This window comes from Mastigoproctus giganteus, chromosome 1, assembly GCF_048544385.1.
Source record: "Mastigoproctus giganteus isolate SK-2022 chromosome 1, ASM4854438v1, whole genome shotgun sequence".
Lineage (NCBI taxonomy): Eukaryota > Metazoa > Arthropoda > Arachnida > Uropygi > Thelyphonidae > Mastigoproctus > Mastigoproctus giganteus.
Genome location: NC_143575.1, coordinates 199,395,317 through 199,411,647, shown reverse-complemented (window position 1 = coordinate 199,411,647; position 16,331 = coordinate 199,395,317). Strand labels below are relative to the sequence as shown.

The following is a 16,331-nucleotide window of genomic DNA, read 5'->3' as shown; positions in this document are numbered from 1 at the left end:
CTCTTGATCTTTTTCTCACATACAACCCTTCTAAGTACATTGTTGAAGTGAGTGGCCCTTTAGGCACCTCAGATCACAACTTGGTGATTGCCTTTTCTCCAATGGAGCTTTTATCTCATGGCTATTTCCAACCTTGTATTGTTTGGCATTACAAGAATGCAAAATGGGTTGACCTGCGAAATTTCTTTTCCTTGGTTGGATTACTATTTCAAAACTTCTGATGTCAACGTTTGCTCAGATTGTGTCAGTGAAATTATTCTTGTAGGAATGGAATCCTTTATTCCACACTCCACTTTAAAATATCATCCTTTATCTAAACCTTGGTTATCCAATAAATGTGCTAAAGCTGTTCAAGAAAAGAACGTTGCATATCGTTGCAATTGACTTGTTCCCAATTCTTCAGTTTCATTTTCTGCCTACACAAAAAACTCACAATAATTGTAAAGCAGTTATTAACCAGTCCAAACTAGATTTTGAACCGGCTAAGAGTAGAAACTTGCTTTTTGCCCTAATGGTAGCCAAGCATTCTGGTCTCTTGCCAAAGCTATTGGCTGCAACGTTTGCCCATCTCTGCTCCTAACTCTGTCAAAACCAGATGGTTCTATTGTCACTTTCAGCCAAGGATAAAGCTGACCTGCTAGCATCCCATTTTTTTTTTCCAACTCGTGTATTAATGATCTTGGTAAAACACCTCCCACCATTCCCAACACGCTCCATTCTAATACCTCATGTTTGGGGTTTTCATAAAAAATAAAATAATCATGTGAATTTCAATATCATTAATTATATATTTTTCAACTTCACTCCCATAATTGTTGTAGGTGTTATTGATCTGATATTGCTACTAAATTTGCTCTCCAGTCATCTTCAGAAGAATACTCAGTTAATCTTCTTTGGGATCTTTTATTGCTGACATTTTGCAACTGCTATCAATAAAGCTTATGTAACTGTGATCAGATAATGTCTCACCAGAAATACACCATTCTGTATCTCATGAGTGGTACTCATTTTGCCCAAAAGTGAATTCATTGGCCAGTTTCTATGTAGGCGTTACAAAAAAGTGGGTAAATGATCTTCATTTATAATCTCAAGGAAGGTCAGTGCCAGCTAAGTACTCAAGGAAATTAAACATCAATAGCAAGCGTGCTATGAAGAGGAATAGAAAAGCTCCACTCAATTCACCACTTTGTAAGTATGTATCCAATGGTGGATACATACTTACAAAGTGGTGAATGCCACTATCAAAAGGTTGTTTTTGTTTTTTTTTAAATTCCTAAAATGTTTAAGTGTATAAATGCTTCTCTTTACAGTATATTTTTCAAATGCCTTATGTTTTTAAATGAGTCATGTTATTATGGAAGACCCTGCATAAAATAGTTTCAATAATTATTGATGATTGGCAAACCAAAAGCCATTTCAACATAGAATAAGAAATTTTTTTTCTCAGTCTTTTCACTCATTAACAAAACTAAAATTAAAATGAATTATTTTATCAAATATTCCTTATGGTTTTTATATGTTAGTTTGGCTGTGATCCCAACTTCCATGTTTTTTTTTTTTTTAGTGTAATACAGAAAACAAAATTTTCCTTTAATGTTGCTGTGTATAGTTTTATTTTATGTTGTCATATGCTTTTTTTTTCAGGGATTTCTCCGTCCATTTTTAATGGGTTGGATTGCCCAGTTTCTACTACGCCTTTTCTCATTCCAGAAGAAATTGTTTTCCAACCCGAGTTTTTTTTTCAAGATAGTAACTTCAAAACAGGGCTTTCAACTTGGTTTCTTCATGGGTGGTTTTGCTGGTGTTTTTCGGGTAAATATTTTAATTTTCTTTAAAAACATTTGATACTTAAAATACTGTGTAAATTATATAAATGTGTTACAGAGAAATGAAACTTTTGCATGCTATATTTAAAATGCCATAATGAATATATATTAAAGTTTAAAAAATATATATACACACTTCTGTATGGAAAAATTGATATTTTCTGGAAATTGGTTTTGATAAAATTGTATTTATAATTCTGTGAGTACAGCATAGTGTACTAAAATATCCAGGGATCGAGGAAGGGCCTGAATTTGCAGAGTGGTCATCACAAGAGTGCAGTAATGCACACATTTCAGTGGATTATGAACATCAATCATTAATTTTCTTTTTCACAGATGTTCATTTGATATGAATATGAGTGAAAAGGAAAACCATCCGTCATTGTAAAATCTGAAGTGCCTTATTATTTTAAGGGTATAGATATGACTGGACTTCTCATTACATATTGCAGTAATAGCTGAACATGGATAACAACACATTCTGCTAGCCATTCAGTGAATGGCTAGTAGAATTTTAAATTTCTACAAAATGAATAGACACTATTGAAAGAAACCATAATTAAAAGTTTTAAATGCTATTACTGAAAACAGGTAACAGAGTGCATGCTTCTGAAAATGAAAAATTCCACACATGAAATGAGGTTGAAATACTCGCAAGACAGAACTGTTTTTGGAAAACTTGTTTTCTGCAACTATAAATGGAATCGCTTTTAATTATGTGAGTGTAGAAATGCTATGGGGAAACAGTTGTGTGTTACAACATCACTGGTAGTAGTAATGGCAAATGATGCAAGAAAGCAAGCTTATAGAGCATCGGCCAAAAAAAACCTATGCAGTTCACAATCCATACCCTGCAAGAATTTGTCTAGTTTTTCCTTGAATTTATTCAAATTATCATCCACTTCCACAACAGGTGGAAGCAAGTTCCAATAATCAACCACCTGCTTGCTGAAAGCAAACTTCTGCACATATAACCCAAGTTATTTAAATTCATCAAATGTATTTACAGTGCTCCTAGCATTAGTGTACATGAAAGTATATATGTGCATGTTCTTACTCTAACATAGCCCATGTATTTATTTGTTTCATGATGACCCACAGCAGGGCCTGAAGTCCCAGACACTTTGCTTTCTAGGCTGCTGCAAATAACAGCAGTGCAAGAATCACTTCTGCATCTGCTTGCAGCTCTAGTTAAGTAGTCTGTGTGATCCCCCAAGCTAGCAATTTTTCAACTTGCCTATTGCTACCTCAATAGCATCAGCAAATATTCTTGCACCCCTTCTATCCAAGTGTATCCCATCCCTGTAAAAGCAGTTTCTGATGTTAACAAGCACAGACCATGCTGAGAAAAATTCTGCCCCGTGAGCTTTGCACAATCTCTCCAGGGCTGAATTTGATTGACAAGGCTCTCAATATAAAGTCCCTCCTATTGTGTCTGGGCAGAATTGCAGACATTTTCAAATTCAGTCCTAACTTGCAACTTTTTTCCAACATTATCCTGTACTTGTTAAGTAAATCCTCAGATCTCTTATTCTTAATATCATTAGTGCCAACATGTACAACAATATCACCTTTTTTTGCCCTTAAAAGATAATATCTGCTCCAAAATGTCATTTACTTTTGCACATGGCAGACATACTGTTATCTTGTGACCATCTATCCTTCTTGCACAACATATTTCCTGTTTCCCTGACAATAACCACCTCCTATGGAACCAGCGCATTTTACCTTGGAGATTGCCACTGTGCTGTCTGATGCACAAGTGTGACCTCTGGCATTGAGTTTGGTATAAGGTAAGGTATAAGGTATGTTCGTGTCAGACGGCACCTGGGATTTCTCCCATCTCCGCGTGTGTTTCGCTGTATCGAGGACAGTACACTGTCAAGCCAGAGACTTGAAAGTGTGTGGGTCGTGTCTGTGCAGTGTGATATGTTGTGCCCATTGTTTATCCGGCTTATTGGCCGCCAGGCCCCTAGTGGGGCCCGACGTTGCCCATACCCTGCCACGTGGAGGCTAGCCGGGTGTATCCAGTATCACAACAATTTGCTCTGGCAGGTCCTGCCACCTAGTTTCCTGGGATTTCAGTGGCTAGGGCCTATTTAAAAATAAATAAATTAAAAAATAAATAAAATAAAATAAAAGTTTATGCATTTGACATTAATGCTTAATGGGATTGCTGTTAGGAAATCGCTGGTTAGGGTTGAACACTAAAGAGATGTGTTAAAGGCCAAATAGGTCGGGCAAAATTTTGATGTTATTAAATTTAGACATGTAACGCTAGATAAAAGCTGATAGTGTTAGATATCTTAGAGATTTGCACAAAACTGGTAGAATTTAGACGTTGGTTATAATTTGGCGGCATTGTTAAGGGGTGTACTCGGTCGATTTAGTGAGAGAGGGGGGGAGATTGAAGACTGGGGAGGAAACAGATAGAAAAATAGGGACGGATAGAGTAGGCATCCCCAAAGAGGTCAGTGGAGACGAGCCCCACCAGGCGAAATATGGGGGGGGGTTTGGTATCTGGGATCTTGATGTTTTAATTTTACATACCCCAATTTCAATTCCTTTGATGGAATCTACCCTACTCTTCAAACTCTTATAAAAACCAATTGGAATGCTGAGTTGCACCTAATTTCTTCACACTCCTTGCACCTAGTGTGTGTGTGTGTGTGTGCGTGCGCGCGCGCACACACACACACACACACACACACACACACACACCCTTGGCTGGATCATGTCCTGTTTCAGAAACATCTGCAAACATTTCACATGTTGCACATTTTGTTAGGCTGTGATACATTGGAGAATTACCCCCTTTGGTTCTCCCCCAAATCACAGCACTCCTGCTACATTGTACCCACTGCTTTGCAGCTCCAGTCTGGGCATTATTTCTGTTTAAATATAATTTAATTAATTGACAATACTACACTAAGCTAATAGATTGCTAAATGCAGTTATATGTATTACACTGTCAAGTTTTACACTATACCTTATGCTATCAAGTTCAAGATATGTTATGCTATACTGTTATGATTGCAGTGAAAATTAGTTATATCCTTACCAAAAAGTAAAATTCCTTAGCTAAACATAAAAAAGGTATATGCCCAATAAGCCCGAAAAGGTATATGCCCAGATGATCTTATGAGCTACTTTTTTATCATAATTAAAAGAAAACTATTCCATTATACCTTATGCTATCAAGTTCAAGATATGTTATGCTATACTGTTATGATTGCAGTGAAAATTAGTTATATCCTTACTAAAAAGTAAAATTCCTTAGCTAAACATAAAAAAGGTATATGCCCAATAAGCCCAAAAAGGTATATGCCCAGATGATCTCATGAGCTACTTTTTTATCATAATTAAAAGAAAACTATTCCACTGGACTACATGTTACCTGCTAAGATATTTGCACCACAAACAGTACTACCTTAAAGGACTTTTGCACTACAGATAATGACTTGTTTGTAAGCCCCATATTAACACATAGTGAAATTTCTGCTTAAGTGAATATAATATAATGAATAATATAATATTAGTAGTACTAGCAGAATATGATGCAAGAAATCAACCTTATAAAGCATCAGCCAAAAAAAAAAAAAATCTGTCCATCCTCTCCAGTAATTTTTCTAGTTCTTCCTTGAATTTATTCAGACTGCCTATTTCCACAACATTCTGCATTTGATGATTAATAAGTTTGAAATCCATCAAATTTACTAGTGCTATCGGCAGAGGTGAAAATGATTTGTGCACTTTTTCCACATGTTCCAATAGAAATAGTGCAAGAATCACTCTGCCAGTAGCACTAGTTAGACTAGTAGTCTGTGTAACCCTCCTTCAAAGCTAGCAGTTTCCTAATGCCTGCCTAGATATCATCAGCAAATATTATTACGCTCTTTCTGTTTAAGTGTATCCCATCCCTGTAAAAATGGTCTCTCCAGGACCGAATTGATTAACAAGGCTATCAACATCTACTGCTTATTACTGTATCTGGGGAGGATTGCAGACACTTTCAAATTTATTCGTAACTTGTGACTTTTTCATAACATTGCACTGTACTTGTTAAGTACAGAGCAATGTTGGGAAACCTCTAACCTCCTACTCTTGATATCATTAGTGCCCACTTACAATTACAAAGGTCAAGTAAAGAACAGTTTCACCAACTTAATTAGAGAATCACAAATAATTGCTACACTACTAATTTTAAATCAAAAGTTATTAAAAAAAAAAAATTTAAGCAATAAATAAAGTTCCACATAGTGGCTCCCAAAAAAGATACTTGTTCAGATAGCATCATCAGATTTAATGAATATAACAGTGAATAATAAAAGAATAATGAAACAAATTCCCTATGGATGATAGTGGTATAGAAATACCACTAGTTGTATAAAATGGTATTGTAGTCAAAAGTTCTCATGTTTATATGCGGTTAGCTTTTTTATGTTACAAAAAAAAAATATATATATATATATATATAGTGTAGAGATTTCATTCTACACAATTAATTTGATAGAAATTGTAAGGCAATGTTTAATTCTTTTTATTTATTCTTATTTATTATAGTAGACAGCAATATTAAATTAGAAATTTTTAAATAGAATAAATTAAAGTTCTTGCCTGATTGATTAATTAATTCTTATCCTTAAGTGTTATATTTAGCTTTATTGCATGGTTTAATTTCTTTTTGTGAAAACATCTTTGGCAGCACCTAAATATTTCAGACTTAAGTAAAACCGATTGGTAACAAAAATGCAAGGCATAAACATGTCACTCCCAACTAGTTTCTGACCTTGAACTGGCTTATCTGCCTCTGCTCCACCTCAGTCACTAACATTGGTTTGGTAGAATAAGTAGTGGGCATGAGCATAAAAGGTTACATCGTTCATAACTTCTGTTCTAGCTCTTCAATTTTAAATGGTTTTGATTTTCTTTCGCCATCTATTATTGAATTGTGAAAATGCCAAATCTAATTTCAAGTGTTGAAAAAAGCTTACAATCTATGAGAGTATTTCGAAGATGGCTAAAACTGCAGCTGAACAAAATCAAGCATATCGTACAAGAACTAAGTGTTTCATTGAATAACAACAGAATGATCTCAGCTAAACAAAATCATTTTCTACTAATACCAGCGTGTGCTATTAAAAAAAAAAAAAAAAAAAAAAAAAAAAGTAAAGTGCAGCCATTATCAACCCACTGCAGGATGGAAGCCTCCTCAACAATTCATGCTGAGGGAAATGGACCATAATCTGCCACGCTGGTCCAGTGCGGGTTGGCAGATCGACCGTATTCAGCAGTCAGGGGCTTGAACCCCGGTCTACTCAAAGAACGTGTGCTACTGCACTCCCGCTCCTGCCCACTCGGCTATGGAGGCCGTTCGTGTGCTATTACCATCCATAAATCTCAAGGAGGTACTTTCAATTCTGTAGTTTATGAATACAAGAAATGTCACAAACGACAACAAATTTATGTTGCATTATCTGAATTACCGATATCAATGGTCTCTACATTATTTCTGCAAATTGAGAAAAGAAATTTTATCACAAACTGAGAAACGTTACATACATCCACTCTTGCACTTAGAGGTGAAATGACCAAGTTGTCAAGTAATCCTCTACTTACTATGCAAGTTCATTTGGTCCTTGAGGTTGTTACAGACATTCTCTCAGATATGCCAGAAAAGCTGTACTTGCTACCTGGGAGTCTAAAACGCTGATATTCGGGTGACATTCAAGTCAAGTGGACCCAATTTCGGGAAAAGTCCGGATGGTCTGTGACAGCGAAATCCTCTGCAAGCACCTTCATGATGGTGGGACTGTTAGTAATCCTGGGTATAACCTCCATGCACAGTCACACTGTGGGTGACCACCCAGGTGTGAACCAACATAAGCAGGGGTCGAGGTGCGGCACCCACACCACATGGAGGAATGCTGCCCGTCTGTGTTACCAGGCAATACTAAGGTGGTAGATGACTTTCATCAACCGGTGAAATACCACCACTTTGCTTATTGGAGGCTTGAAGTGATGGAACCTATGTTTAGTCTCCAGAGCTAAGTTCCGATCAACCTTGCCTCATCTCTTCCATCATGCAGTACGACTGATGACATTTGAGGTTATGATGAACATCATGGCAAGATCCAATCTTCCTTACATTTCATTTCAAGGGTACAGCTCTAAAATGGTGTTTGCAGGCCGGCCCCTAGTTAGTACACCGGACTGAACCTATTGGTAACTTTAGGAGGCTTCTGGATCAGCTACAGAGGGTTGATTCAGCCTTTTGATAAAAATTTTGACATTAATCCTGCTTGTGACGTATGGCAGCAGTGTAATTTTTTTTTTCCCGCAGGCGCAGTCCCAAACCTCACGAACAGGTGTATCAGTTGTTTTAATGTCGACATGCCTCAGAAATTGGACCCATGGTTGGAAGGTTACATACCACACTTTCCGAAGAAGGGTACAGTTATGCGAAAATTATTGATAGGTGCAAGTCAAAATTTTAGTGTATCGAAGTTTGGTATCCATACGGTTTTGAATGGCAAAGGAAAATTCCGCGAAGCTGCTGCAAGTGGGCGGAAAACACCGAAGAAACTGCAGCCTGCTCCAAGTCGAACGAGGGAGGTAGTACGAAAAGTGCAGTCCTTCGTTTTCTGGGAAAATCCAAAAACCCAAAGAGCTATAGTGTCACATGTGGGAACATCCCAGTCAACAGTTTGTCACATAATTAACGAAAATTTGCAACTGGAGAAGAAGCACAAGGCCCTCTTACACCATCTAGGAGCAAGGCACGTTGCAGAGCAGTGGGTCAATGCTCAAACTCTAAGAAAAATATCTGGCAGCTGGAAGGTGTAAATTCATAGCAACGTTGGATGAAGTGTGGGTGTACCTCTCCTATTGCAACCAAATTCGGGCAATTTATTACCGTCCACAGGGTGACAAGGCCTTTCCAACATGGGCGCATCAGTGCAAGGACAGTTTTGGCTGGCTTTTTTTTTTTTTTTTCATGGCTGTAGCCGGTTTTTGTTATAACTGCAAATTTGAGTTGTGTAGAGTCGCTAAAAATGTGAAAGTCAACTCAGTGTATTACTAGACTGAAGTTCTACAGCCGTTGTTTGAACGGTGAAATACCCACATTGTACTGTTCTGATGCTGAGAAGGTCTGGGTGCACCAGGATAAGGCGTCCAGCCACAGTCACGTTAAACCCGTGCTTTTTTGCGGAGAATGGAAGTGGTGACAGGTATTTGTTCGATCCCGTTTGAAGATGTTATTTGGTTTTTAGGAGCATTAGCAACCAAGGCCTTATTGCTCCGGGGATATGCGGTGGTCATTCCCTGACCTTTCTGCATCCTCCGTATTTGGTGTTCAGGGCTCGAATCCCGGTCTAATCAAGAAGCGTGTGCTACGCACTGCTGCTCCTGCCCACCTGGCTACGGAGGCGCCCCCTGTTTGAAGATATATCTGTTAAATCACCTGACACTGCACCCATGGATTTTTGCACATTCGAACTTTTGAAAAGAGCTCTCGGAAACTGCCGCCCCAGAACTGTTGACGGTTTGTGGAAAGTCTGCCAGCAGGAATGGGACAGGATCGACTTAGCAGTTTTTCAGCGGGCCTTATTTCAATAGAAATTGCGATGCCGTGCAATAGTCCATGAGTAGGGAAAACAAATAGAACAAATAGATGCCATGGAATTTCGTAGTTTTAAAGGATTGTCAAAGTCGTTATAAAAAGGCTGAATCAACCCTCCATAGTGTATAATCTTGCTACCTCTACTCTGCCAGATAGTGACTGGAAGGAGTCCGAGTAGTGTGTATGCGTGGGGGGAGGGGGCTTGTCAAGGCCATGTTATGTTAAGGATCTGGATATATTCTTACTATGTGTGCGCCATATCCAAAAATTTCATTACTTCATACAGCATTCCCCCCCCCCCCACTTTTTCTTACTATTGGATACACTACGAATTGTCAAACTAATAGAGTAAGCTTATCTGCAAAAAAGATCTAAACCTCCCAAACGCTTCCTAGTTCATTTCACAAATACATTTGGTCTCAGTTCTAATCTCAACAATGTCCACTTGCATTCTTGCACTGCAATTTCCACTTGTAGTCTGCCAAATCCCATGTACTTTTTCTGATAGAATCTCAGTTACCGGTTTATTCAACTACTACTCATCTCAAGTGCCTAAATTATTCAAATTTTTGCCTCAAAGGTGGTACTTGTGCATATGTCCGTTCCAATATTCCCTGCCAGAGACTTGGTAATTTGGAATCTCCTCTTTTCGATCTTCTCTGGCTTAAAATCTCTCTCCCTCATTATTTAAAGAATAAATTCTTTAAAATATTAAGTGTCCGGATTCTTTTCATTCTTAAAACCCTTTAGCCTCGTCCAAGCCAAGGATATTTGTGCATAAGATAAAATGCCTTTCATGCGTACAGGGTACACATGCTGTATTTTTTTTTTTTTTTTTTTTAACCACTAAACTGTAACCATAAAAAAATAATAATAAATAAATGAAATGCAAATTCTGTCATTGAAACTTATCGTTATAAATTAATTTAGTATTTAGTGTCTCCATTTGGGATATTTTAGAAACTGAAATTCAAGAGTTCAAATTAAGGAATGCTATTAAAATCCTCTTCCCCTCCCCCCTATATATAATAGATTAAATTATTGAAATAATTTAATCATTTTCCTAATTCTCTTTTCTGGTCTTTTTTCCCTTAGATTTTCTGGGTTCATTGGTTTTATATTTTTCAAGGTTCCTAAGTGTATATGGTTTCAAATTCTTGTACCATTCTTTCTGTATATAGTTTTGATTCTTCCTGACCTTGGATTTCATATGATTTTCTTAGGCCTAAGATGCTTTACCTGTACCCATTTATTAGTACAAACTTCAATAGAGATTAAGAGTATTGCTATTTTTATTACTTTCTACTGTTAAGAATAAATATCATGACTCACAAAAATTTATATAAATTAGGAATTTATATTTGCATTATGATTTAAAATTCTCTAAACAAACACGTAATAAATTTTTTTTTTTTTTTTTTTTTTTTTTTTGTTCATGTTTAGTTGGTAAGCTGTCTGATGAGGTGGATAAGGGGGAAAGACAGTGAATGGCATGCCATTCCAGCAGGATTATTAGCTGGAGTTTCTATGAGATTTTTTCCAAGTCCTTCCCTTGCACTCTACCTAGCGTGGAAGGTTGTTGAGGTAAGGAGACAGAGGGGAATATGTAATTAAAATATATGAAAAATATCATAAGTTATGATTACATAATTTGAAGAATAGAAACAGATTTAGATTTGATTGAAAGTAGGAAATCTTCACTTAAAATAATTTTACTCAGAAAAAAATTCTGAGGAACAAATCAAGTGAATACCATTTAAGAAATCAAATAAAAAATGTATTATTGGAATGCACAAAGAAATTTATCAATGATAAATATTACACTGGCAGCACACTTATTCACACAAATCTTAACATAATACGGTATTACATGATGGGGTGGAAAGATAGTGAATTCAATCTTTCTGGATGAACTCAAATTTATATTATGAAACATACACCAATATATCTTTGCATTACGAACATTCACAGCCTTGACTTGACTTCATGCGCACCATCTTCCACCACCACAGAGCATACTATCTTTATATAAGGGCACAAAGTTTGGCACTACAGCATTCAGTAGTCCAGTGTTCTGCTTAAAATTAGGTTTCACATCCCTAGCATTCTGCTGAAGATGTGAAACTTAACAGAGTTCCAACAAGGGGATGACTTTTGGGGCCAGATTAGCACAAGTGCGTCTCAAATGTGACTGTCTTCTTGTATAGTCCTGTCTTGTGTGTAAGAAGAATGAATCAACTATGTTTTCTCATGTAGGTCAGCCATATGTTGACCAAAGGGGTGAGAGGAGTATTCAATGTGTTATCCAGTAGAACAGACATATTGTAGTGGAGCAACTGTCGATGTAGTACGTGTGGGTGGCATGACACATTTGATCATGAACAGTGTGGTGTCAGGCACTAGCACAGTTACGATGTTGCAGCTGATGGCCTTCCCTCATACCTTTATTGATGGTCCATCACAAGCAAATGCCTAGTGAGCATGGAATTGGAGCCATTGGATGATTGGAAATGGATTGCGTATATTCCAGTGGATCATGGTACTAACTTCATGCAAACAGACAGGTGTGGATTTGATATATATGAAGCTCTTGAAACATCCCTGCATGAAAGGGATTGTACAGGACAGTGTAATAATCAGGAATTTTTGGACTCTCCTCTCCTCTCCCCCCCCCATTGTTTTTGATCATGTCCACTTGTTTATGGTGACAGTCTCTTCAGATCACCAGTGCAGCACTCTATATCACAGAGCTGCAACAGTGTTGGATTAATTTAGTGGGCATTCTAGAGACTTCTCCATCCTTCCATGATTAACAAAACTCACCCAATCTCTGCCCAATTGAACAAGGATAATGTGTTGTGGAATAGACTGTTTGACACCTGGATCCAGTACCATTGAATATCTCGCAACTGTGTAATGCATTGTGGTTGGCATGGATTACTATACCTGTGGATGACCTCCAGCACCTCATGGAGTCTATGCTCTGACATATAGCCCATGCTGTACACTAAGTGTTCCACATCAATGGAAGGATCAGAATATGGTGAAAACAGTAAGTCAATGGACCCAGGGGTCAACAGTGCAGGCTGGTGGTGTAATGGTGTGAAGAGTTTGAATTATGCAAATCATACCCCCCCCCCCCAATGCCAATGGAGCAACTTTTGGCTGCCACAAGTTATCTATAAATTGTTTCTGACCAGGCACAGAATCTCCCTTCATGACTAATGAGGTCTTCCAACAGATTTGGCATGTCACAAGGCCAGAACTATACATGACTGGTTCCAGGAACATGAGGAAATTAGCCTACTGCTAGCTTCCTCAGTCAGCGGACCTTAATCCAATTGAGCACATGTGGTATGAAGTGGAATGAGCTTTTCAGAGAAGAGATATGCAACTGTCCTATTTGCTAAAACTGTGGGAAACAATTGAGTCAACATGGATCAGTGTGGCATGCTTTCAACACCAGAGTTCATACCGCTACAAAATTCAGGCTGTTATGAAAGGACTAAAGGGGGGGGGACCTACTCATTATTAGGTAGATGTCCTTAATAAAGTGGCCACTCAGTATATATAATTAGTTACAAAACAAGTTAATTCATTCACAAGAAATGTACAATTTGTATATGTAGTACTATATATACCTTATCTATGTATCTAACTGAATTTTTCATTTTTTTTAAACAAGAACAGAATATAAACTTACAAAAAAGTAATCTGATATTTAGCTTTTGATGCCCCCCCCCCTAAAAAAACAAACTGTTTTCACGTACGTTGGTTCTAATTTCTTAAATATATGACACGTTTATATTTAGCCAACATTTTTTATGATGAAAAGATTAGTAATTAGATGAAAAGATCAGTATAAAGCAGAAAAACAGTCCAATATTTGACAGCCATTTCAACAAAATGGTAGGGAGAAGTTTGTGTACCCATGTGGAGTATGCTTATTTTATAAATATAATTAAATAGTGTAATATCTGTTGTGTCAGCCTTTGTAGCAAGCCAGAATTCAGATATCCACTAGATTCTATTAATAAAATAATTAATGTTAAAAGCAAAAAAAGTTAACTATAAAAAAAAAAAAAAAAAAAAACCTCAGTTGATCAAGGTACAGGTAATCAAAGTTCCATCATATCCTGTTTCGATAATCAGTTCTCCTACCCAAGGTCATAACTTTACCCTGGAAATACATACAAAGAAGGGATAAATGAAAAACAAACTTAGTTTGGTAAATATTGCTCTCAATGCATGTAAGGGATTGAAAAGATCTGTAAGCCAGATCCAAAAAACCAACAGTTCATCATAGCAGTCTCTAAAGTGTAGCATACAACAAAGAAGGTTCTATCAATTGAAATATCAACAGCCCTTATACAGCTCCTAATGAAGTCCACAAGGCATCATCCACTCAAAATGCATCTATTCTTCATATTTTCATACTTCTGTATTGTACAAAGATTCCTAATTTTAGGTAGTCACATGGTTACCTAAAATTATGACATATTCATCTCTTGTATTGTATTATCTTAGGGAGGATGTATGAGGGTGGTTCAATAAAGAATTGCCCTGACCTAGCTGCAGAGGTGCTAGCCTGTTGATTCTTGGCACAGGTTTTAGTCCTTCTCTACATAGCCACCATGCAGTTTTATTCATATTTCCCATCAATTGATGGGGCTACGGATACTGTTTTTGTAGAAGTGGTGAGGTTGGCCTTTGAACCATGACTGTTGCAGAAATTAGTGTCTTGTCATCAGGGAAGTGGATTTCCCGAAGAAATGATTTGAGGGAAGGAAACAAGAAATCTGATAGTCCAAGATCGAGTGAGTAGGCTGGATGGGGGCAGTACTTCATATCCACAAGTGGCTGCTTGTATTGTTGCAATTTCAGAAGTGTGAACTTGAGAATTGTCTTGAAGCATTCTTACACGTTTGGACAGCATGTCACGCCTACATGTTTTGATTTTCTCCTGTAATTTTGTGATTAAGTTGGCACAATAGGCACCTGCAATTGTTCTACCTTTTGGCAGGTAATTAATCAGTCATTATTACACCTTTCTCATCCCAAAACACTGTCAGCAAGACCTTTGTAATAACTGAGAGCAAAGTGGAGGAGAAATTGTTGAAGTTAAACACAAGAAAGGCACCTGGGGTGGATGGGATCTATCCAGTTATTTTAAAGGAGGCGGCAAAGCAACTAAGCAAACCCTTAGCCATAATTATGAGAGCATCCTTGGACTCAGGGGAGGTTCCCATGGACTGGAGATGTGCAAATGTGTCCCCAATTCACAAAGGTGGATCGAAGGGTGACACGAGTAATTACAGACCAGTTAGTTTAACTTCTGTTCCGGGTAAAATAATGGAGTCGCTGGTTAAAGATGCATTGCAGGATCATCTAGACAAGACTGCAGCAATAATTCAAACACAGCATGGGTTTGTTAAGGGAAAGTCTTGTCTGACAAATTTGATTGGTTATTATGATGTGGTCACAAAGGAACTGGATGCAAAAAATAATTTTGATATCATATACTTGGATTTCAGGAAAGCTTTTGACACTGTTGCGCATGAAAGACTACTGTACAAATTGGAGCAGAATGGTATTAAGGGTAAGTTGCTACAATGGATAAAAGGATGGTTAAGTGGGAGAAGACAGAGGGTGGTAATCAATGGGTGCTGCTCTTCGTGGACTAATGTTATTAGTGGAGTCCCACAGGGTTCGGTGTTAGGTCCACTGTTGTTTTGTGTATTTATCAATGATATTGATGAAGGTATATCAGGCTTAATGTCGAAGTTTGCAGATGACACAAAGGTTGGCAGGGTTGTTAATGACAGTAATGGCAGTGTGCTACTGCAACAGGATCTAGATAATTTGGGCAGATGGGCTAAGAAGTGGCAACTGAAGTTCAACCTTGACAAATGCAAAGTACTGCATATGGGTAGAAGTAACCCCAGAGACACGTACCAACTGTGTGTTACTACACTTAAGGTGGTAGAAAATGAAAAAGACCTGGGAGTAATTGTGCAGTCAGATATGAAGTTTTCTGAGCAGTGCAGACAGGCTGCTAGGGCGGGTCTTGGGGTTTTGTCAATGATATATAGGAATTTTGCTAGCAGGCAATGGTCAGGCCACGCCTTGAGTACTGCGTACAGGTCTGGAGGCCTCATTTTAGGAAGGATGTAGATTTGCTTGAGCGTGTACAGAGAAGAGCAACACGATTGGTGAGGGGAATGAAGGGATTCTCTTACCAAGAGAGGCTTAAGTTCTGCAAATTGCAGTGGCTGGAGACTAGGCATCTGTGCGGTGATCTAATTGAGGTGTATAAAGCCTTGAATGGGTTGAGCACGCTGAATTATGATGGGATCCTTCCACGTGTTCAGATTACGAACCTAAGGGGGCATAAGTTCAAATTAAGAAAGGACAGATGTAGAATAGATGTGCGGAAATTTGCCTTTAGCCAGCAGGTGGTTAATTGCTGGAACAAACTTCCATCTGTCGTTGTGGAAGTTGATAGGTTAAATAAATTTAAGGAGGAACTGGACAGGCATTTGGAGGGAATGGTGTGTTTTTTTTTTTTTTTTTTTTTTTTGGCTGATGCTGCATAAGCTCCTACACTTGCTTTCTTGCATCATGTGCTGCTACTACTACTACTTTCCTGCTGACACTTGGACCCTTGCCTTCTTGGGGAGTGGGGACCCATGATGTTGCCATTTCGTGGACTGCTTTTTACTTTCAGGATTGAAATGGTATATCCAACTTTCATCCTGAGTGATTAGATGAGAGAAAGTCTTCCTCATTTTTTTGGCACAGGGCTAACAACTCTTGTGATTTCTGTTGTCGATCAGCCTTCTGGAAACCAGTCAATAATCGGGGGATCCATCTTGCACTCA

At 37.9% G+C, this 16,331-nt stretch overlaps 1 protein-coding gene across 1 annotated transcript in view; it reads left to right on the top strand.

The window, feature by feature from the left end:
* The window catches only part of LOC150091443 (transmembrane protein 135-like), a 190,440-nt gene that overhangs the window by 152,500 nt on the left and 21,609 nt on the right, over nt 1–16,331 (top strand). Inside the window, exons 9-10 of the mRNA XM_090383962.1 lie at nt 1,645–1,812; nt 10,894–11,034. Coding sequence (XP_090240088.1) covers nt 1,645–1,812; nt 10,894–11,034 — 309 coding nt within the window. The remainder of the gene's footprint in view (nt 1–1,644; nt 1,813–10,893; nt 11,035–16,331) is intronic.